Below are 21656 nucleotides of genomic sequence, written 5' to 3'. Positions count from 1 at the left end.
TTATTTTGAAGGAACATTTCCTGTGGCAGAGGAAGTCCGAACGATGCTGCGATATCTAAAGTCACTTGACCGCGCCTGTCAGATCCTGCTAGATTCTGCAGACTATAGCCATTTCTGACAAGAGGACACATGACAAATTGCGCCGCCAAACGCTACACTATGAACTCACCTCCGCCCTGCTCCACATAAACTACAGCTTTTCTGACCAATCACAGGCCTAGTATGCTAATGAGAGTCAAACTGGTGAGAGTCCTTTGCCTTATTCACCCTTATACCCTAACCCTAACCCTGTCAAGTCCTGCTAGAATCTGCAGACTATAGCAACTTCTGACAACAGGACATGCAAGTAACCCTGACAGAAACACACTGTCAGACCTGTCCACTCCAAATGGCCTGAAACATGCTCCTAAACACTTTCTGGAAGATGGATTTTGGCATCCACACTTAGTGCATTTTTCACTCTGCTCCATTTGCTTGGTTCATACACTCGTTCATCTTGTCCAGAAGGTGCTTATCGTGTGGCTCTCTGACCGAGGAGAGGATATGCATGGCCTGGGCAGAATTTGTTTCTAAAAAGTAGTCCAGCAGCCCGTTCAGCAGCATGGACCTTCCCTTGGTGCTGAGCTGCTCATTGATAAGGCCTCTGATCTCTTCTAGCTGGTGGAGGTCTCCAGGAGCGGGAGGAGTAATAAATCAATAATTCAATAATTCAATGAATACATAAATAAATAAATAGATAAATGGAAAAATAAATACATAAATCAATAATTCAATAAATAAATAGATAAATAAGTAAATAAATAAATAGATAAGGAAATACATAAATAAATAAATTAATAACTTAGTAGATTTGAATCATCGCACTTCATCTAAAGGGTTAAAATTAAAAAGGAGAATTTAGGGATAATTATTTTAGCTAACAAAATAAATGGATAGATTTAATTAAATAAATAAATAAGGAAAGAAATAAGTGGATAAAGAAATAAATAGAAATAAATACATAAATAAATAAATAGATAAACACATAAATGAATCAAAAAAGGTGGAGGGACTAGTTTTAAAATTGATAAATAAATTAGACAAATAAATGAATAAATTAGTTAAAAATTCAATTGATTGAATTGAATAAATAAATTCATTTAAGTAAGTCATTAGTAGAATAACGGACATAGAAGATTGAAATTATAGAATTCATTGGATAGACTCAATTGAAGTGAGTGGAATAAACAAGACCATTCGCTGGATTCAGGGACGGATGAAATATAATTAATAGACTAATTGAATAAAAAAAAAAAAATTACCAATATTTAGGGGGCAATTGATTTATCTAACCTAAACCATATTCTTAACCCTAACCTTAACCCATTACCCTAACCCAATCTTAAACTCACATGAAAACTCTGCGTTCAAACCCAGGTTTGAACAAAAAACTTAAATAAAACCTTATGGTTACAATGAGTGCCTACTACCTCTCTCTTCCCCCCAAAACTTTAATTAAAAATAAATAAATAAAATTTATTTACTTTTAACCTAGATCCCCTCACAAATTGTTATTTTTTTCTTGGTGTTGGAGTGGCTTAGGCTATGGACCTGCATATGGTAGACTGGAGTTCAAAACCAGCTCCTGGCATAAAACTTAATTACATAGTAAAAGACCTTAAATGTCTATGGCCTTTGCCCTCCACTACCCCTGAGTGATTTGAGAATACTGAAACCTAAAAAGAAGTTTTTAAGGGAGACCTATTTTTAATTGATTTTAATGGGTCCTCGTGTGCCCGTGCCCCTCGTAGCACTCTTAAGAGTGCTGCGTTTTTTACCTAACCTAACCTTAACCATAAAACAAGAAGATAATAACCCTAAATCAGATGATTACCCTAACCTTAACCTTAATAAAGAAAGGGAATTTTCTGTCTATAACACAACTTCAAGATGGACTTAAAAGGCTGCCTAATGCCTAATGGGGATCTTTAGTAACAGGTGTGCAATAAAGATAAAATTGGTATCTGGAGATGTGGAAAAGAATCCTGAATTCAGTGGGGAAGGTTTCAGATCTCTAAGTCATTCAGGGAATTTTTAAATTCAATTTCAAGAAATTCCATGAAGTGAGATGAGGTGTTTCCCTCGTTCAGCAGGCCAAGAGGAACATTTTGACCTTAGTCCCGTCGCTCTACAATGCCTAGAAAAAAAGCCCGAGGTTAGGGAGCTCTCAGAGATCACCAGCTGGGGAACAGGTTTTATTTATATTCAGTCATCCAGTAAACTGCTCGGTTTGTCCGGGGTCAACTGAAAATGTTCCTGTTCCACCCAGAGCCAGGAGGTCCCTTTGTTTAACAGTCCAACATGTTCACTGATGACACAAGCACAATATCACACATACAACAGATAATCCTGGTAATCAATTCAATTCAATTCAATTTTATTTGTATAGCACCAAATCGTAATATACATTATCTCAAGGCACTTTACAGGGTAAGGTCAAGACCTTACTTTGTTACAGAGAAAAACCCAACAGTTCCCACAAAGAGCAAGCGCTTGGTGACAGGGGGGAGGAAAAACTCCCTTTTAACAGGAAGAAACCTCCAACAGAACCGGGCTCAGGGCTCAGGCCTCGACCGGTTGGGTTTAGGACTCCCCTAAAAAAAAGGGGGGGGGGTGGGAGGAGAGATTAGAAAAGAGAGAGAGAAAGACCAGGAACAGCTGTGTAGGTAATGGTGTTATCAATAATAATGACAGGTAACAGTGGTTAATAGTAATGATGAGTAGTGGTGGATCTTGATCCTGCTGCTCCAGAGGCAGAAATACCTGCAGAATGGGTTACCGTCTAATGGAGAGAGGGAGAGAGAGGAGAAGCACAAACTACAGGAGAGAAAAAAATACAAAGTTAATGGCATAAAGTAATCGAGAGAGAGAGAGAGCCCAGTGCATCATGGGAATCCCCCAGCAGTCTAGCTCTATAGCAGCATAACTAAGGGATGAGTCAGGACATACCCGAGCCAACCCTAACTATAAGCTTTACTAAACAGGACAGTTTTAAGCCTGATCTTAAAGGTAGAGAGGGGGTCTGCCTCCCGAACCCACACTGGGAGCTGGTTCCACAGGAGAGGAGCCTGATAGCTGAAGGCTCTGCCCCCCATTCTACTCTTACAAGCTCTGGATTCCACTTCCAAATTCAGTATGTTAATTCTAAAAGCCTGTTTTAATCCCAGTGGCATGAGAGTGGTGTCATCTGACTTGGCTCCTCCCACTGAGTCATATCTCTCCGCCCCACCTGTGTACCTTGCTCCTCCTTCCTTACAGATGCAATTTAATTTTCTTCCAAATTCACACTTCCAAATTCAGGTTTCCACTTCCAAATTCAGTGTGTTGCTTCCAAAAGCCTGTTTTAGTCCCAGTGTCTTGACAGCAGTATCGTCTGACTAGGATCCTTCCCCTGAGTCATATATCTCCTTGCCACCTCTGTACCTTGCTCCTCCTCCCTTATAGATGCAATTTACATTCCTTCCAAATTCAGGATTCCACTTCCAAATTCTCATTTTTTGGTATGTCTGTGAATTTGGTGCTCCTGGCTCTCAAGATAGCCGAGCAGCGCCCCCAAACGCACTTGCAAACAGGTTTTTGGGGCCTCGCGAATCCGGAGGCTGAAGAATATTTTTAGCATTTTTAGCAGCCACGAATAGACTGCATAGGTAGAAGATGAAGATAGAAGTAAGCAAGGGCCCGGTTAACTGATAGAGGGGAGACAGCCCTGAAGAGATGGGTGGGTTGTGTCTGTCTCTGTCTTCTCTTCTCTGTTTCACACACAGAAAAATCAGCTGTTCCCAGGCACGAGTGAAGGAGGTCAAATGGAGTCAGATAACCACGAAGGAGGCGCCTGACCGAAGGCCGGTCGGGCAACAGCCAATGAAGAAGAGTTCAACCTACATTCCTTGCTTCCTTTGTGTAACAGTAATAAAAAGACCGGGCTAGGGGGAAGTTCGTGTGTCAAACTTCGTGAACTGGCACAGCTGCATGTTGTTGTCAGGGAAAGATAGTTGGAAGGACGATCCGTGGAAACAGGAAGCACCTGAGCTCAATTTTGAGTGTCATGGCAAAGGCTGTGAATACTTATGTACATGTGATTTTTTTTGTTTTTTATTTTTGATAAATAAATAAATTTGCAAAAGTTTCCAGCAAAGTTTTTTCACTTTGTCGTTATGGGTTATTGTGTGTAGAATTTTGAGGTAAAAATGAATTTAATCCATTAAAATGTGGAGAAAGTGAAGCGCTGTGAATACTTTCTGGATGCACTGTATATCATTCGGCAGCTCGTGCTGTCTCAGGGGAGGTCTCAGTTGCTGCTCTATGATACTTTTCACCCTCCAATTCAGCCCAGAGGGTTATGCCTACAAAATTTGGAAGCTGGCCGACCAAATTTGGAAGTAACAGCAGGTGCCCCACAAAAAGACAACACATCACAGAAAACACAATTTTCAACTATTTTGGGGCTGTCTAACATGTCTTTAGGGTCAAATCTGACGTAACTCGCAGTGTTACCCTTCAAATCCTGCCTACCATATTTGGAAGCTGGGCTACCAAATCTGGAAGCTGGCCTACTGAATTTGGAAGTAAAAAACAATATACATATTAGTAAATATATATTATATTATATTATATTATATTATATTATATTATATTATATTATATTATATTATATTATATTATATCTATTTTCCACTCACCTATCCTACCTGAAAAGTGATTAACTGACAACATATCTAGCATGTAAACAGCCCCGCCCCCCGTGTGTGCTTTTAGTACCTTGGACAAAACTTGCCATTTGAAGAGCAACATCGCATGAGGCAGATTTTTTCATTAACACAAAACGGTGAGTAATGTTTTCGTATGACTTACTTTTCAGGTTGAGGTTTTGTAGTTCGATTTTGTAATTAGATTTTGATTTTGGACCGACGCATGCGGTTTTGTTACGGAATTAACCATTTAATTACCAAACCGTATATAACATTTGATTGTCATTATCTGACATTGTAAATAAGATACAGAGGTGATTCAAAATGCAAAACAATCAGAATCATTCGGCTTAGGTTAATTATTTTATTTCAGTAGTTTACTACAGTTAATTACAATTAAATGTAATGTGATTAATTGAGATCAGTCAGATATATTTAGGCTTTTCTCCTCAATTCTCCTTATTCAGGCTCACCCCGAGGCAAGACCCCCCAAGTCCACAAATTTCAGACAATGTGGAATTTGTGAAAAGTTTGTGGGAAATTTAAGCCTCCATCTCAAGTATGTGGAGAAGGTTAAAAACCCACATGAAAAATCCCTCCTCCTTTGCTGGGCCAGTGGACGGTGAGTAATGATTTCAAATGCTATGACTTTATAGATCTCCAGCCAAGGCCTTTAAGTCATTGGGAAATATACTGAACTTTAAATTCCTCCTGATGCTATGCCATTGGTATGTTAATGTGTAATGTGAAATAAAAATTGATTAGAAAAGCAAGTTTTAGGGCCATTCCATGTGTCATGAATCCCATTTATGTTTTTACAGGATCAACGGAAAATTGACTTGTCCAGACTTGTCTAAGCACCTTAGGGACATGCACTGCCTGTTCCAACATGTAAGTAAAAATTTAAAGACGACCAGAAATGGAGTGTCCCTCTCTGTCTTCAAAGTTTCTGTCATTTGTATTTTTTTTCTCTCCCGTAGTTTGTGCTTCTCCTCCGTCTCTCTCTCTGTCCACATTTAGCAGGTATCTCTGTTTCTGGAGCAGCTTGGATCCAGATCCACCACTACTCATCATTACTATTAACCACTGTTATCTGTCATTATCATTGATGGCACCATTACCTATACATCTGTTCCTGGTCTCTTTCTCTCTCTCTCTCTCTCTTCTCCTCTCTCCTCCCTCCACCCCCTCTTTCTCCTCTTAAACCCAACCGGTTGAGGCAGACGGCTGCCCACCCTGAGCCCGGTTCGGCTGGAAGTTTCTTCCTGTTAAAAGGGAGTTTTTCCTCCCCCCTGTCACCAAGCGCTTGCTCTTTGTGGGAACTGCTGGGTTTTTCTCTATAACAAAGTAAGGTCTCGACCTGACCCTGTAAAGAGCCTTGAGATAATGTATATTATGATTTGGCGCTATATACAAATAAAATTGAATTGAATTGAATTTTCATTTCCCTCCCCAAATTACCTAAAGTCAACGAAACAACAGTTTTCTTTATTGTAATACTTCACAGGAAGTGGAGGACAATATGTTTAAAGCAAAGCAGGCCCTGTCTTGAGCAACTGGCTATCCTCCGGGCCACCAGACCCTCACCCCCAATGGTATCTATGCTGGATCTCCAGGTCAGTGAAAATTTGTACTGCTTTTTTCCCTGTTTTGTCCACATCTGTTTCTTGTAATTATGTGCAGGTACTCATTTTTAATTCTTTTCTGTTTATTAGGGAAGTACCACCAACCAGCCTGGCAGAGAACCAGATGTGGAGATTGTGGTTTTAGATAGTGACGTGGAGGACCATGACATTGCAGTCAAACCGGGGCCATCAGGTGCCCCCTTTCCTAAAGAAGACAAGGGTGAACCACCCCCCCCACCCCACCCCCCCCCGCTGTCCGCCCAGGGCATCAGCCCCCCTCTCTCCCCATTGCCCCCAGAAGACGGAACTCCTGCTCCTTCCATGTCGCCTCCTCATATTGGCACCCCTGCTGCTGCCAGCACACCCGTTATATCTCCACTCCACAATAGCAACGTCCCGCAGGCCATTCCTTTTATCTCCTGCCAGGGATGCGTGGACTTGAAGATGCGGATGGAGAAATTGGAGGCAACTGTAGAGGGGCTACAGGGGACCTTGACCCAGCTCCTGGGCAATAAGACAGAGAAATCCACTAGCATCAACTCTAGTAACTCAATGCCTGGTATGTCTTTCAGAAAAGGAGAACCATCTTCAAAATCCTCTCAGCTAAAAGGGACACCATTTGGTGAGTAAGAGTCATTATTATTAGATAACACCATTACCTATACAGCTGTCCCTGGTCTTTCTCTCTCTCTTTTCTCCTCTCTCCTCCCCCCACCCCCTCTTAAAAATCTACCACCAACTAGCATTTTGGTGGCATAACTGCAGAGCAGAACAGACACAGCAGTGTGCGAGTATAAATGCTCAGAATGGTGTAGGCTACATACAGTGCATCCAAAAAGTATTAACAGCACTTCACTTTTTCCACATTTTGTTATGTTACAGCCTTATTCCAAAATGGATTAAATTCATTTTTTACCTCAACATTCTACACACAATAACCCATAATGACAAAGTGAAAAAAGTTTGCTTGAAATTTTTGCAAATGTATTAAAAATAAAAAACAAAAAAATCACATGTACATAAGTATTCACAGCCTTTGCCATGACACTCAAAATTGAGCTCAGGTGCATCCTGTTTGCACTGATCGTCCTTTAGATGTTTCTACAACTTGATTAATGTCCACCTGTGGTAAATTCAGTTGATTGGACATGATTTGGGAAGGCACACACCAGTCTATATAAGGTCCCATAGTTGACAGTGCATGTCAGAGCACAAAGCAAGCCATGAAGTCCAAGGAATTGTCTGTAGACCTCTGAGACAGGATTGTATCGAGGCACAGATCTGGGGAAGGGTACAGAAACATTTCTGCAGCATTGAAGGTCCCAATGAGCACAGTGGCCTCCATCATCTGTAAATGGAAGTAGTTTGGACTCTTCCTAGAGCTGGCTGCCCGGCCAATCTGAGCGACTGGGGCAGAAGGGCCTTAGTCAGGGAGGTATCCAAGAACTCAATGGTCACTCTGACAGTGCTCTGGCGTTGCTCTGTAGAGAGAGGAGAACCTTCCAGAAGGACAACCATTTCTGCAGCACTCCACCAATCAGGCCTGTATGGTAGAGTGGCCAGACGGAAGCGACTCCTCAGTAAAAGACACATGACAGCCCACCTGGAGTCTGCCAAAAGGTGCCTGAAGGACTCTCAGACCATGAGAAACAAAATTATCTGGTCTGATGAAACAAAGATTGACCTCTTTGGCCTGAATGCCAAGCATCATGTCTGAAGGAAACAGGCACCGCTCATCACCTGGCCAATACCATCCCTACAGTGAAACACAGTGGTGGCACCATCATGCTGTGGAGATGTTTTTCAGCAACAGGAACTGGGAGACTAGTCAGGGTTGAGGGAAAGATGAATGCAGCAATGTACAGAGACATCCTTGATGATAACCTGCTCCAGAGCGCTCTGGACCTCGGACGGGGGCGAAGGTTCATCTTCCAACAGGACAACGACCCTAAGCAAACAGCTAAGATAGCAAAGGAGTGGCTTCGGGACAACTCTGTGAATGTCCTTGAGTGGCTCAGCCAGAGCCCAGACTTGAACCCGATTGAACATCTCTGGAGAGATCTGAAAATGGCTGTGCACCGACGCTCCCCATCCAACCTGATGGAGCTTGAGAGGTTCTGCAAAGAAGAATGGGAGAAAGTGCCCAAAAATAGGTGTGCCAAGCTTGTAGCATCATACTCAAAAAGACTTGAGGCTGTAATTGAACCAAATAATAGGAAAATTAAATGTGGATGATTGAATATCAGATCACTCTCATCTAAATCTCTACTAGTCAATGATCTGATAACTGATCATCATATAGATCTGCTTTGTCTGACTGAAACCTGGCTGCAGCAGGATGAATATGTTAGTCTGAATGAATCAACACTCCCCACTCATATTAACGTTCATATCCCTCGAAGCACAGGCCGAGGAGGAGGGGGGGGCAGCCATTTATCACTCCAATTTATTAATAAATCCTAAGCCTAAGATTAATCATCATTCATTTTAAAGCCTTATTCTTAGTCTGTCACACCCTAACTGGAAAACACAAAAACCAGTCCTACTAGTTTCTGAGCCTATTGGCATATAAAAAAAGTCTCCATAAAGCCAGAACATCCTATTATTCATCATTGATAGAAGAAAACAAGAACAATCCCAGGTTTCTGTTCAGCACTGTAACCAGGCTGACAGACAGCTACAGCTCTGTTGATCCATCTATAACGTTCCAGCAAGGCTGTTCAAATAAGTTTTTCCTTTAATCAACACCTCTATATCAAGTCTGATTAACTTATCTTTATCAACTGGTTATGTACCGCAGGCTTTTAAAGCTGCAGTAATTAAACCTCTACTTAGAAAGCCTACTCTTGATCCAGATGTTTTAGCCAATTATAGACCTATATCCAACCACCCCTTTATTTCCAAAAACCTTGAGAAGGTCGTTGCAAACCAGTTATGTGATTATTTGCACAGGAATGGATTTTAGAGTCCATCATGGAACAGAAACAGCTCTGATTAAGGTTACCAATGATTTCCTCATAGCCTCAGACAAGGGATTTGTGTCTATACTTGTCCTGCTAGATCGTAGTGCTGCATTTGACACCATCGATCATAAGATTTTATTACAGAGAATAGAGCATATAGAGCATATAGATTTATAAACAAATCTCTTCTTCAGTTCACTGGAAGTCAATGGAGAAACTTAAAAAAGGATTGCTTCAGGATTTGTTCACCATAAAACACCATGAAAACAACATAGGTATGTCCTTACGACTTGAAAGACTAATTTCTCATCTGCCCATCCACAATTCTCTCACAGTCTAGTGTCTCTGGCTTCGTCTCCCTTTAAAGAGTCACCTTAGGAAAACTAGTGCAAGTTGGTTGCAGATGTGAAAATGTAGCTGCACACAGCCAGATAAGTCAATTATTTACTAATATTATAATGAATCCACTTCTGACATTGTCATTGAAGCAGGGTTTAGACTGTGTAGTGCAGGAGCCCTTTTACTATCATAATTTTACCAGCACAAAAGAAAAATTCACACCTAATATGAGCTCACACTGAACTGTATCTCTTCAGCATCATCATCATCATATTGAACTATAAGACAAGAACTAGGTGTGTTTGTTCCCTCCTCCTTTGTTATCCCTTGGCAGGCACAGTACATGTCTGCCATGCAACTCACAACCAACCACATCTCTCCTCCTGGACCCCCACTCATCCCCTTTCCCATGGTCAGTCAACCCAGTCGAACAATTGATGGTGGTAGTGGTGATGCTGCTGCTGCTGCCTATGTCCAAAACTTCATGACTCTATATCCTGGGCAGGTGGGGCCCAGTGATCAAGCAGTGGTTTCCTCAGTCTCTCAGACATTATCCCATGATCCTCTGGGGTCAGGACATGGCCTCAGCAGCACCTATGGTTCCCTCATCCTTGAACAACACCTCTGCACTGGATGAGACTGTAGCGCCACCTGTGATTATACACACAGCCTCCTCTACTGTCACAGCCAGTGATTCAGCCACTACCTTCAGCCATGGCTCAGAGTATGGCTCCATGTCCACACAACCTCCACCTCCTCCGTCACAACTCCAACCCATGGCTCCATTGCCTGCCACCCCTGTACAACACCCTCAGACTTTTGCCATGCATCACCCCTTTCTGTCATCCAGTGCCAACAAAAACTGCCCTGTGCAAAGGATTGCTCCTGCAAACACCCTCCCCCATCCCACCTCAACCTCACAGGTTTGTTGTGTCTGGTCTCAAGGTCAAGATGCTGATTCTGCAGTTGGAGAAATTGTGCATTTTCACATTGCTGATATGGCAGTGGAGCTGTGTCACTTTAACTTAATGACCACAAGATAGCGCTGAAACCTTTCTTATTGAGTCATGCTTATTAACACTGATGGTGATTTCAAATTGAATGGTATTGGTATTTGGCTAAAGTGAGAAAATAATCTCCTTAGCAAACAAATATAGGGTTACCATCTATGGTCAGTACCCCATCCCCCAGACCATGAGCCCCCCCCCCCCATTTTCATAGAACTTTTTATCTTTGTAAAATTCAGTTTCAGGAGATTTAATTGTGCAATTTTTGGCCTAAGTGCAAAAAATAATGTTTGTTTTCTTCATGACTGGAAAGCCACAGAGGAACCAAGCAGCGGGGACTTGTTTGTCAAAAATGATCGTTTTTGCATGTTCATCTATGATACACACAAAACTAATACTGTTATGCCTTATTGTCAATGTTCATCCTCAGCCCCTTTTTCAGGTCACGCCAATGCTGTGATGGTTACACCAACAGCTCTCAACGCAGATGTAGTCCCTAATACTGGAGTGGTCATCACTTCGTCTCATATTAGAGGGGTATGTTTTCAGATCCGTCATCCTCACTTCATTTTCTTCGTGTGTTTTAGATCAAGTTCCCAGTCCCCAGTCACTCATCAGCAGCAGCACATCTCTGGTAAGGCATGAACAGAATCAGGGTTGTGTCTGTTTATGTTTCTTAATAAAAAATTACTTGCAGGTGTTATTGCTTCATTATTGTGAGCATATTATTACTTGAATAACATTTTGAGTTTTCACAGGCTTGGGCTGTCCCTAAAAATGTTTTCAATGAAAATTAAATGGCCCTTTATGTGTCATGTGGATGGAATGCCTTAAATGCCAATGATAACAATAGAGTAACACAGACCTGACACAAGTATAACCCTTTTCATAACACCAGTAGCATTTCCTTTTCCTGTGTAATATATGACACACTTTCAGTAAGTCTGTGTGTAATGTTTCCACTGCTGTTGTGTGACAGAGCTGAAGGACAACACACATATCTGCTGAGCAAAAGAGACGATCAAACATAAAAACTGGCTTTAAAAGACTCTGCAACCTGATTCCCACTCTAAAGTCACAATCAAATGTAAGTATACGTACTCTTCATAAAACATCAACAACAGATTCAGGGCATCACTATTTCTTTGCAATGCTTGCGCACAGTATTTGCTTCAAATATTGTTGTACATATTTAATTTGCTTTCTCACTTTCTACCATATTCATTAACTTTGTGCATTTAGAGCAGTTATGCAGTCACAGTGCAGAAGACAGTGGAGCACATTGGGAAGCTCCAGCAGGAGAGGCAACAGTTGCAGGATGAGGCTAAGAGACTACGAGAGGAGATAGAGGAGCTCAACACGTCCATTCAGTTCAAACATCATACATGTTTCACCCCTCCTGTGTTATGCAAAACTCTGAAGTCTTTCTGTCTCCTGTCACTGCTTTATCACAGCTTGTGTCAGGAACAGCTGCCTGCAACAGGGGTGCCCATCAGGCGGCAACACTTCAACCACATCCAAGAGAAGTTCAATGAATATGTAAAGAACCGGACTCTTCAGGACTGGAAGTTCGGGATTGTATCCTTCGATGGAAGAACTCTTACGATGTTTTCTGCTTATTAGTAACTCAGAGTACGGCGTAAGCATTTTGTTTTGATGTGGAATGCTTTTATGTCTGAGAGTCACCCTGTTCATATCAGACTGATACATATCAGAATGATTATTTGCTCTGCCATGCATTGTAAAGGTAGACGTAATGATAGGAAAGGTCACTCAATGGAAACATTTTAAAGTCTTCCAGTAACTCTTGAGGAAAGCCAAGCTACCGTCACGTCAGGCTACACAGCCTTATTTAAAGTTTGTTCGGTGGCCACAGCGCCTCGAGGATTTAAATAATAAATACAAATAAGCAGAAATGAATTGTGACTATTTTCACACTGTATTTTTAAGGGAGCGGCATTTGGTTGGTTATATAACAACTTGTCTAGGAAAGCAGAGAAACTACATTTCAGGCAGAATTTCCCAGCATTTATATGGTGACTGGTGTCTGTTTCCCTCTCTGCAGGGCGTCGTTTACACAATGAGCCACTCCTAAAGCAAATCCAGCACCAATCACCAATCATTCAGTAACCATGTATTTGTTGTCAGGGCCACTAATTATATCTGACAGAGCTCCCAATGTCTTTAGACCTACAGTGTATAAGGTGTGCAGTAAATCCATGATACCAAGACGATGCACAGTGTGCATTTCGATTACTGCTTTTACTTATCATTTTTTTCCATTACCAAGTGTCTCAAAACCCTGAGTCATACTTGAACTGACAAGAAAAGGTGTTATCAGTTACATAGTTCTCAACTAAATGAAGCATGGTATGATAAAACAAGAGGACGTACAAGTTAGATTCCAGTGCTCAAACATTTGGTGAGGCAGAACTCCCTCTGTAGTATAACTGACCCTTGACCGTCATCAACTCTAGTTCAGCATCAGTATCAAGCCTCTCTTTGAGTCATTCAATGGGATGGTGTCAACTACAAGCAGAGCTGAGCTGTGTCGGACCACATTGCAATGGTTTGATCGTCACTGTTCCCTTCCAGTGCTTAGACCTAGTAAGTAAAAGACTATACTTCATACACCCACACAAATACACACTCACTAGCACAGACACGCACAAAGGTGTTCTACATCATCAGTTCACCTGCTCTGTGGTTGCAATGAAAATAATTTATAGTTGCGGATCACTCACACCCTAGAGGGACTTCCTTCCAGCTGCATAGTGTTAGATCACTACTTTGTGTAATTATGTTTCGCCTGATTATCTGCTTCTATCTGTCACTATCTTTGTTTTTTCCCGCCTTCTGTTATCAAGCAACCATAACATGACAGGAAATTTAGCAGTGTCTCATTTATAATAATGCGGTACTGTCCACTTAAATTTAATGATTCAAATCTCTCAGTGTCCTGTAGCCACATCACCAATTTTAAGACTTCTTCAGCATGACACACGAGGTTCTCATACATCCTTGAAAATCTAGGAGTGTTTAATGCAACAGTAATGAAAAAATCATGGTAAATGACAAGTTTGCCATTGCCCCTCAAAACATTGAACATAAAATTGTGTTTCACAGCAGCATTTCCTAAAAGAGGATTTTAATGTCCAACAAAATCAGGCTGAATGTCAGCAGCCTGGCAGGTCCCATTCAATTTTTACTTTTCTTGCAGCAGGAATTAGCTGAACTTAGTGCTCAGTCCAAGGACAGTAAGATTGTTTTTGTTTTGGTGTTTCATTAGTCTCACTAGTATAACTAGTCATGTGCCAGTATTACATTTTCAGTTTGATTAACTTGGACAAAATGCAGCTTTTTACACATAGCACCTTGATAATTACTTTAGTCTGGCTGTTTTTAATTGAGGCCATTTCCAGCTGCGGCAGACAAAAAAAATAGACCCAGTATACAGTACCCGCCCAATCCCAGACACATGACTGCAGACAACTCATGATGCCCATTAGTAATCCTGCTCTACAGGGTTTATAATTAGGCTGCTGTTTGCTATCAAATTCACTTTGTCAACTTTACTAGGTGACAAGATGAGTGGCATGTTGTCAGCCTGTTGCGCTGCCCCCATGTGGCCAAAAAAATGAATGCAGGTTTCATGCAATAAAGACTGTAACACAAAAAAATGATACATTCATAATATTTTGCAGTTGTTTGCAGTTGTTTTTGCAACTGGTTTTCTTTCAGGGCCTGTTTTTAAATATTCTATATGTTTTACTCTCAGGTCATGATTATTAAATTGTGATTTATTGTCTTTCAGTGGTGCTGAGTACCCTTCGCCAGCTGAGCACAACAACGTCCATTCTCAGTGATCCATCCCTACTGCCCGAAGAAGCCATCCAGGCTGTGACACACACACACACAGACGTGTAACCTTAAAGCAATCCAGCAAGGTCACCTTGTCTCCTGCAGATCCCCGACTTCCAAGGAAAAAAAAAAAAAAGATAAATCCAGGCGAGGTCTGGCTTACTTTCACTGGGTATGTACGATGGTCATACATTTGTTCTGTTGTGCATGGATACTGGGAATGATGCACACAGGGAGCCCTACCTTTGACAGTATGTTTATAACAATTGTGAAAAAATTGCTTTTTATCATAGAATATCTGAATGACAGCATCTACTACTACCTCCACCTACTTTGGGTGAAGATCTTCTAAATACTTTCTTGGAAGATGGTTCTTGTGGTTTGCTTTTTGAACAACAATTATATTTGAATTTAAATCACTTTTATAATGTACAAACACCATTGTGTTGAAAAGGGAAATATTGAGTGACTCATCATTTTGTGTTCTATCTCAGATGTATAGTATGGATATATGGTTATGATGCTTTTTTCACAAGTGTAAGAAGTAAATGTGGGTTTTTTTTAGGAACAGTTTGCAGTTTGCAGTTTAGGTTTCCTCTTTTGGAAAAACCTCCCAGAAAGGCTTCACACCAGAATGTAGGGGATTGCCTGAAGCATGGCCAAGTTTATCACTCATGGGCTTCTTTATACCTCATCAATACCAGAGAGATGAGAGCTTTATCATCTTTAACATCCTCCATTTACTCAGGTGAATGTTGTTTTGCCAGTGAACAACAGTGGTTTTCCATCCATGCTGAACTACACCTTCATACATCGCTTGCTCTGCCCATTTCTAGTGGAAATGATACAAGAAAGCAGTCACTTTACATATGTGGGTTTATTACACTTTACATACTGGGCAGGTCACAGCATAATGGGGCAATATTACTTACAGCTCTCATAGGGAGCATAACTGAAATAGCAGTACAGACTATAAATATACTATTTTCACATGTACAGTGTTCCAAGAGCTTATCTGAATGCACAGTAGCTGTTTTTTCTGTTCTTTGCTGGTCACTCAGGGCTGAGCTGGTGAATTTCCATTCAGTTATGAACAAATCGAGTCAGGATTCCTGCTTCCTCAGCAGGAAGATACATATTTCTGTAAGGGCACAGGTCACTCATCCATTCAGTTCATTTGTTGTAACTGACATATTTGATAGAGCACTTTGCTCTGCTCACAGTGCAGATTTAGTCAGCATGTGTGACATACATTAATGTCAAAGTGCCCCTACCTGTGAGAGCTGCAGGCTGATTTGTCTTTTTTTTTTCATTTGTGGTTCAGCACTTCTCAGGCAGATGTAGGTTTTCTGATTTGTATTTTTCTTTTCTTTACTGCAGCTTAGCAACTTAGTTTACTCTTGAGTTTTACAGTATCAGAAAACACCACTTTTATTTGATGAATGTGCAGCTTTTATGTGCAGTCTTTTATTGTGAATTCCAACTGTCTTGTAATGGGAAATGTTCCCTTTCAACAGCTGTGGGAGAGTGTATTAGAAAGGCTCAAATAAACCTGGAGTTGACCTTTGACCTCTCAATTGAATGGGGTAGGACTTGGTTTCATCGCTCTGCCACCTTCCTGTCAAAAGATATTCACAAAAAGCCAGCTGCACCCAAGGGTGCACCTTCTACCAACACCCCCTATCATTACAGGAATTCATTTGTATTGAAAAGGGTTCAAAATTATTATTTTTTAAACACATTAATTGGCATATGAACATTTCATTCATGAAATTTGGGATCAATAAAATCACAATAAATGAGAATTAAACATTTAATTGGCACATAAAGAGTTAAAAAGGGCGTTGAATACGTTTTATAATACAATAAAAACAACAATATACAATACATACAATATACAACACCAAAACCTAAAATACTTGCCTTCAGGAAACCTTACCCTCTGCTAACACTAGAGTTAGGGTTAAATTGACTGTATTTCAATTTCATGGGCTGTTTTGAGGCTAAAATGAGTGCTTTTTACTGATCTGTAACTGCAGGTTGAATGATTGCTGTTTTTTCCTCAGGTGGATGCAATGATGTATTTTGTCCATTAGATGGAGACACACTCCACCGGGCTCCTTGTCCGCTGGTCGGTACCGGAGATACAGCCATCATCCTGAGGCGAAGCGGTACCCGCTCCATGTCCCGTCCTTGCCGTCAGCGGCTCGTCGCGGCCCGTCAGGCTGCGGAGAGGAGGAGGAGAGTCGGGGTTCCGTGATGCCGTGATGCCTCCGTGAGCTCCGCCGAAGAAGAAGGAGACGCGGTGAGTCCGGTCGACTTTTACCGGTGAGCGACGTCACTGAGCGAACAGAGCGGCAGAGATGGACAGAGTGCAAACCGACGCGGCTTCCGGAACAAACATTTCAAAATAAAAAGCAGTGACCAAACTTTGCAGCGCTTTTATGGCTCATTTCCAACATCAGACTCAGGAGGAGAAACTTTTCGTATGCTGGAGAAGTTGTGTTAGTGTTTTATACTGAGACTGCACAAGATTCCTGGAGAATTACTGAATAGTTTTACTCCTTCAGAGCTTGTTTGTTTCACTGGAAACGTTTCAGCAGTTCAGGTGTTTTTAAGGTCAGGAAAGATTGGAAATCACTGACACAGCCTGTTTGAAAAAGGGAAATCTCTTGTGTTTAATAAAATAAAAACATTTTATTCACTATTAAAATGCAGGTAATTTATTACCTCCATCAAGAAGGTCATGTTTTACCTGAGTCTGTTGTTTGACACCGACCTTGGTCTGAGTGTCATTCAAGTTTTAAAATAAAGTTTATTTATTTGTCCTTCTAAAAAGGTGATATACAGTTTTAAAAAACTTCATAAAATAGTAAAGTGTCCAGACTTAATTACTTTTATATTTATTTTTGTGAAGTTTTTTGTTCCGTTTTGTTGTTCTTTGTTTTTTTTTTCGCCACTGGGTACTGACCATGACTGTGGAGACGACAGCAGGAGCAGTCAGCAGCGGAGCGTCTGTGTACTATGAAGACATTGTGGGACAGGATCTGACCATGCAGGCGCTCCAAGAGACGGTCATTCTTCCTGCCTTAAGACCGGACCTCTTCCCTGGCCTCAGAGCTCCGGCACGTGGTCTGCTTTTATCTGGACCACCCGGAAATGGAAAAACTCTGCTGGCCAAAGGAGTCGCCACCGAGTCAAAGGCCACGTTCTTCAACGTCAGCGCTGCCAGTTTGAGAGTCTGAGAAACTCATTCAAGCACTTTTTGTAGTTGCCAGAGAATTACAGCCCTCTGTCATCTTCATCGACGAAGTGGACAGCTTGCTGACTAAAAGGAGGGAGGGAGAACAAGACCACATTCACAGAGTCAAAACCGAGGTCCTGATCGGCTTTGACGGCGTGCAGTCAGGAGGAGACGACAAGCTGCTGGTGATGGGAGCAACCAACCGGCCTCAGGAGCTGGATGAAGCAGCACTGAGGAGCTTCCCAAAGAGGGTTTATGACGCTTTACCAGATGAGCAGACTGGGTTCAAGCTGCTGAAACATCTTCTGGAGAAGACCAGGAATCCTCTGAGCGACGAAGACCTGTGGGATCTCGCAAAAGCAACAGAAGGATATTCAGGAAGCGATCTGACATCGTTGGCCAGAGATGCTGCGCTCGGCCCATAAGAGAGTTGTGACCTGAACATGTCCGGTGTCTGGCTGCTAACGAGATATGAAACACCACAAAGAAAGACTTTGAGGACTCCCTGACATCCAACCACTCTGGAGATGTACACCAAATGGAACAAAGAGTTCGGAGACACAACAGCTTTTTAGTTCATTCTCACTTGTTGACAAAAGAAGAAGAAGAAGGTGAATCTGCACCGGCCATTAAGGAAGACCAGCTCAGGACAGGTCAGACTACTTGAAGAGTTCATAAAGGGCAGAACGGAGGCCTCACAGCAGGGAGGTTGATGTTTTCAGTCAACTGAGCAGCCGCCTTCCGTCTGTGTGGAGATCTCATCTCCTCCTCGTGCATCGTGGGTTTTCTCTGGGTGCTCCAGCTTCCTCCCACTGACCTTTACATAAACTAAAAACAGATAAATAAAAATGTTTGCATTTTAATATTTGTCTTGTTTTTCTCATCATTTACTGTCAGAGGTGCTGTTAGAGCAGTGAAACTAGACTCAGAGCCACGAGAGGCTGATGGAAAGTGATTAGTCTGGAAAATGTTTCATCATAAATCAAAGTATGAGTCAAATTTAAATTCTGACCTGAGGATGGTCCCAGGTTAAAGGTCGGAGCGTTACTACAGAGTTATTACAGTTCATCATGAGGGGACCATGAACGTCCACTCAGTAGTTGTAGAGGTGTGGTCAGACCAACAGACTCTGACACCCACAGAGCCACTCTGTGACTGTGGCTCAACAAGACTCCTCCATTAGTGACCTGAACAAGTCACAGCTGTTCACACCCAACCAGCTTCAGTTCAGCATCAGCGGAGATGAAGCGACTGCCTCAAAATAAACAGACACTTTAACCCATTAAGACTGGACGAGACTTGCAGGGTGAGATGTGTAGTATATCATTACGTTGTTTTTAAGACGTGACCAATGAAATGCTTTGTGATTCACTGAAATTTGTGTGAGGAAGGTGAAATTCATCATGGGAAATGTATTTTGTTTGGACAATAGCTGACGACCTGAGCCAAGGGAGGGATACTGAAGCAGGTTATAGTAGTTACCTGCACCAGACACTGACTTCAACCTGCTAAGCGGCTCAGGGTGAGATATGTCGGAGGAGGAGGATGCAGCCTCTGAAGGATGTGGCCCCTGATGCGGCCCCATTCAGCTGGTTTCACGATGAGATGATGACAGATGTTTCCAGAGATATGCAGCCATGGTGTAGAAGAAGAAAACCATGTCCACCGCTGAAAGCATCCACAGGAGGACAGTCTGCAGCAGGTATGGTGGCTCAGCAGGGACAAATCCCTGTGTGAGAGACATCAGTTTAATGATGGAGTCAAATGACTCCATCTGTGAGCTGATGGATGAACAGTCTGCGTAACCTTCACACGTCCTTCCATCCTCATCCTTTCATTCTTCCTCATCCTCCTTCACATATCTCTCCTTCATCCTTTCCTTTGTCCCTTTCCCTCTTCTTTCTTCCTCTTTTCCAACCTTCCTTACATTTCTTCTTCTTTTACTACCTCTCCATCTTCTTCTTCTCTTCACTCAGCCTCATGTTTGTCTCTTTTTCACCTTCCTCTCTGCTTCCTCTACTCATCCTCCCATTTCCTTCTTTGCTTCATCCTCTTCTTGTTCTTCCTCTTCCTCTCTTTTCCCTCTTCTTTTTTTCTTGTTTTTTCCATTTTCCTTCTTTATTTATTTTTCTTGTTCACTTTATCAGTGTAGTTATTTTGTTTCTTCAGCTTCTCACTTTTTCATGTTGGTTGTTGACAACATGAATTTATTTCTTCTTTTTAGTATATTAATATGTTGGTCCTGGACTCCACACACACACACACACACACACACACACACAGATCTCCCTGCTCCTTGTATTACCTCTTCTTCCTCTGACAGACCTGATTCCCTGCTGTTTGATGACAGTTATCTGAGAGACAGTCACACAGAGACTGAGACACACTGGTCCCACAGAGTTTCACTTCATGCTCGTGCAGATCAACATGTGTTCACACGTGATCTTCTCAGAGCTGCAGCTTCTCAACACCGTCGCCCATCAGTGTTTATCCAACATGAATGGTTGCTGTAGGGATGAACTATCTGATGATCTGATACTGTGGACGATCTTACTTCGTCACATGATCTACTTTTCAGAGGAGTCGAACAGATCACCTTGTTAAAGGTTCTATATTTAGATAATTAATTTCAAAAGTTCAGTCTCTGCTAACAGACCATGTTAACTGTTCAACAGCTAGCTGCTAATTCTAGCTGGCGTCCTTGCTCTGCAGCTTCTTTGAGTTTGGCACATGAACCAGTTCTCGACTCCATCTGCAGGACCAGAAACCTGCCTAACAACAAAACTGCTCTTTGTTTTCAACCGTAATAAACAACATGAAATATTTCCCCCTCATCCAAATAGTTCCTGAGGTCCAGTATGACCCCTGGAGCAGGAACTGCTTTACATCAGCATTTCACTTTGTTTTGTGGTCGAATCATTGGATATCACTTCTGTCCCCCTTAAACTTTAGGAAATGAGTGTTGATCTGCTTCTTTATTGCTGGAGGACAAGTGGTGACGGAGTTTACAGCTGCAACATCACTTGGTTCAGCAGCGATGAACAGTTGTGTGTCATCAGCGTAACTATGGAAACATACGTTGTGCTCTCTGATGATGTCACCAAGGGGCAGCATGTACAGTGAGAATAATACAGAGCGAGGCAGCAGGTGTCACATGATCTCAGAGGCTGGTGTTTTGAAGGTGAGGACATCAGGGTCAACAGGGTCACTGAGGTCAAAGGACAAACACTGAGACCTACTTTCTGATTATTTCAGTGCAGTGGTTTGATGCCTGAAAGTCTTCCAGGATGTGGTTTTCTTTAAGAAAAGAGTTTATCTGCACTGAAACTGAATCTTTTTAAGTATCTTGCTGATGAATGGGTTTGCATATCGGCCTGTAGCTGGGCTTCCTCACTGAGGCTTCTCCTACAGCTGTTTTGAAGGCACCTGGGAACGGACCAGTTCAAAGAGATGTATTTATAACTGCTTCCTGTTGCCAATCATTCATCTGGGCTCTGCAGAACTCTACAGTTTTTCATCACCGTGGGACCAAACCTCTCTAATTTCACATTTTAATTACAGCAGAGCAGCAGAGACGAGCAGCAGAATACCAAACATCTCCTCCTCCTCCTGCAGTTCATCTGTCCACATACTGAACAGTCAAATTAATAACAGCGAGTTTCCCTGCAGCACTGCTCAGCCTGGGAGTCTGCTCAAACAGCTGGGAGGCACCAAACTTTAATCAATACAATTACGTTTCTACCACAGTTTAATTTATGTTAAAGTGATGCTGGGAATCCTGCAGCATGTAAACAAATCTGTCTTCAGTCGTCTGTGGTGTAGGTCAAGTAGTTTCTTTGGGTTTCTCCGAGTGTTTTAGTTCCAGGGAATCATCAGTATTATCCTGTTGC

At 41.9% G+C, this 21656-nt stretch overlaps 1 protein-coding gene, 1 long non-coding RNA gene and 1 pseudogene across 3 annotated transcripts; all 3 read left to right on the top strand.

Moving 5' to 3' along the window:
* The first annotated feature begins 618 nt into the window (after positions 1-618).
* Positions 619-7654, top strand: LOC139634533 (uncharacterized). 2 transcript variants are annotated; one of them, XM_071501013.1, is made up of 5 exons: positions 619-4864; positions 5195-5349; positions 5549-5618; positions 6235-6343; positions 6443-7654. In XM_071501013.1, coding segments are annotated over exons 3-5 (651 nt in total). In that variant the 5' UTR covers positions 619-4864; positions 5195-5349; positions 5549-5616; the 3' UTR covers positions 6983-7654. The 2 variants fall into 2 exon arrangements, with proteins under 2 accessions (XP_071357114.1, XP_071357115.1); XM_071501014.1 differs by lacking the exons at positions 619-4864; positions 5195-5349; positions 5549-5618 and having other exon boundaries at positions 5630-6343.
* Positions 7655-10861: 3207 nt separating this feature from the next.
* Positions 10862-16686, top strand: LOC139634597 (uncharacterized). Its single transcript, XR_011693993.1, has 4 exons — positions 10862-11198; positions 11641-11748; positions 11904-13268; positions 14476-16686. It is a non-coding gene; the product is annotated as an uncharacterized lncRNA (long non-coding RNA).
* A 40-nt stretch (positions 16687-16726) lies between these two features.
* Positions 16727-19031, top strand: LOC139634131 (spastin pseudogene; annotated as a pseudogene).
* Positions 19032-21656: the final 2625 nt, after the last annotated feature.

Source organism: Trachinotus anak, unplaced genomic scaffold, assembly GCF_046630095.1.
Source record: "Trachinotus anak isolate AG129_WGS33_773 ecotype Australia unplaced genomic scaffold, CSIRO_AGI_Tana_v1 ptg000016l, whole genome shotgun sequence".
Lineage (NCBI taxonomy): Eukaryota > Metazoa > Chordata > Actinopteri > Carangiformes > Carangidae > Trachinotus > Trachinotus anak.
The sequence above is the reverse complement of the archived record's forward strand: the minus strand, read 5'-3'. Positions and strand labels throughout refer to the sequence as shown.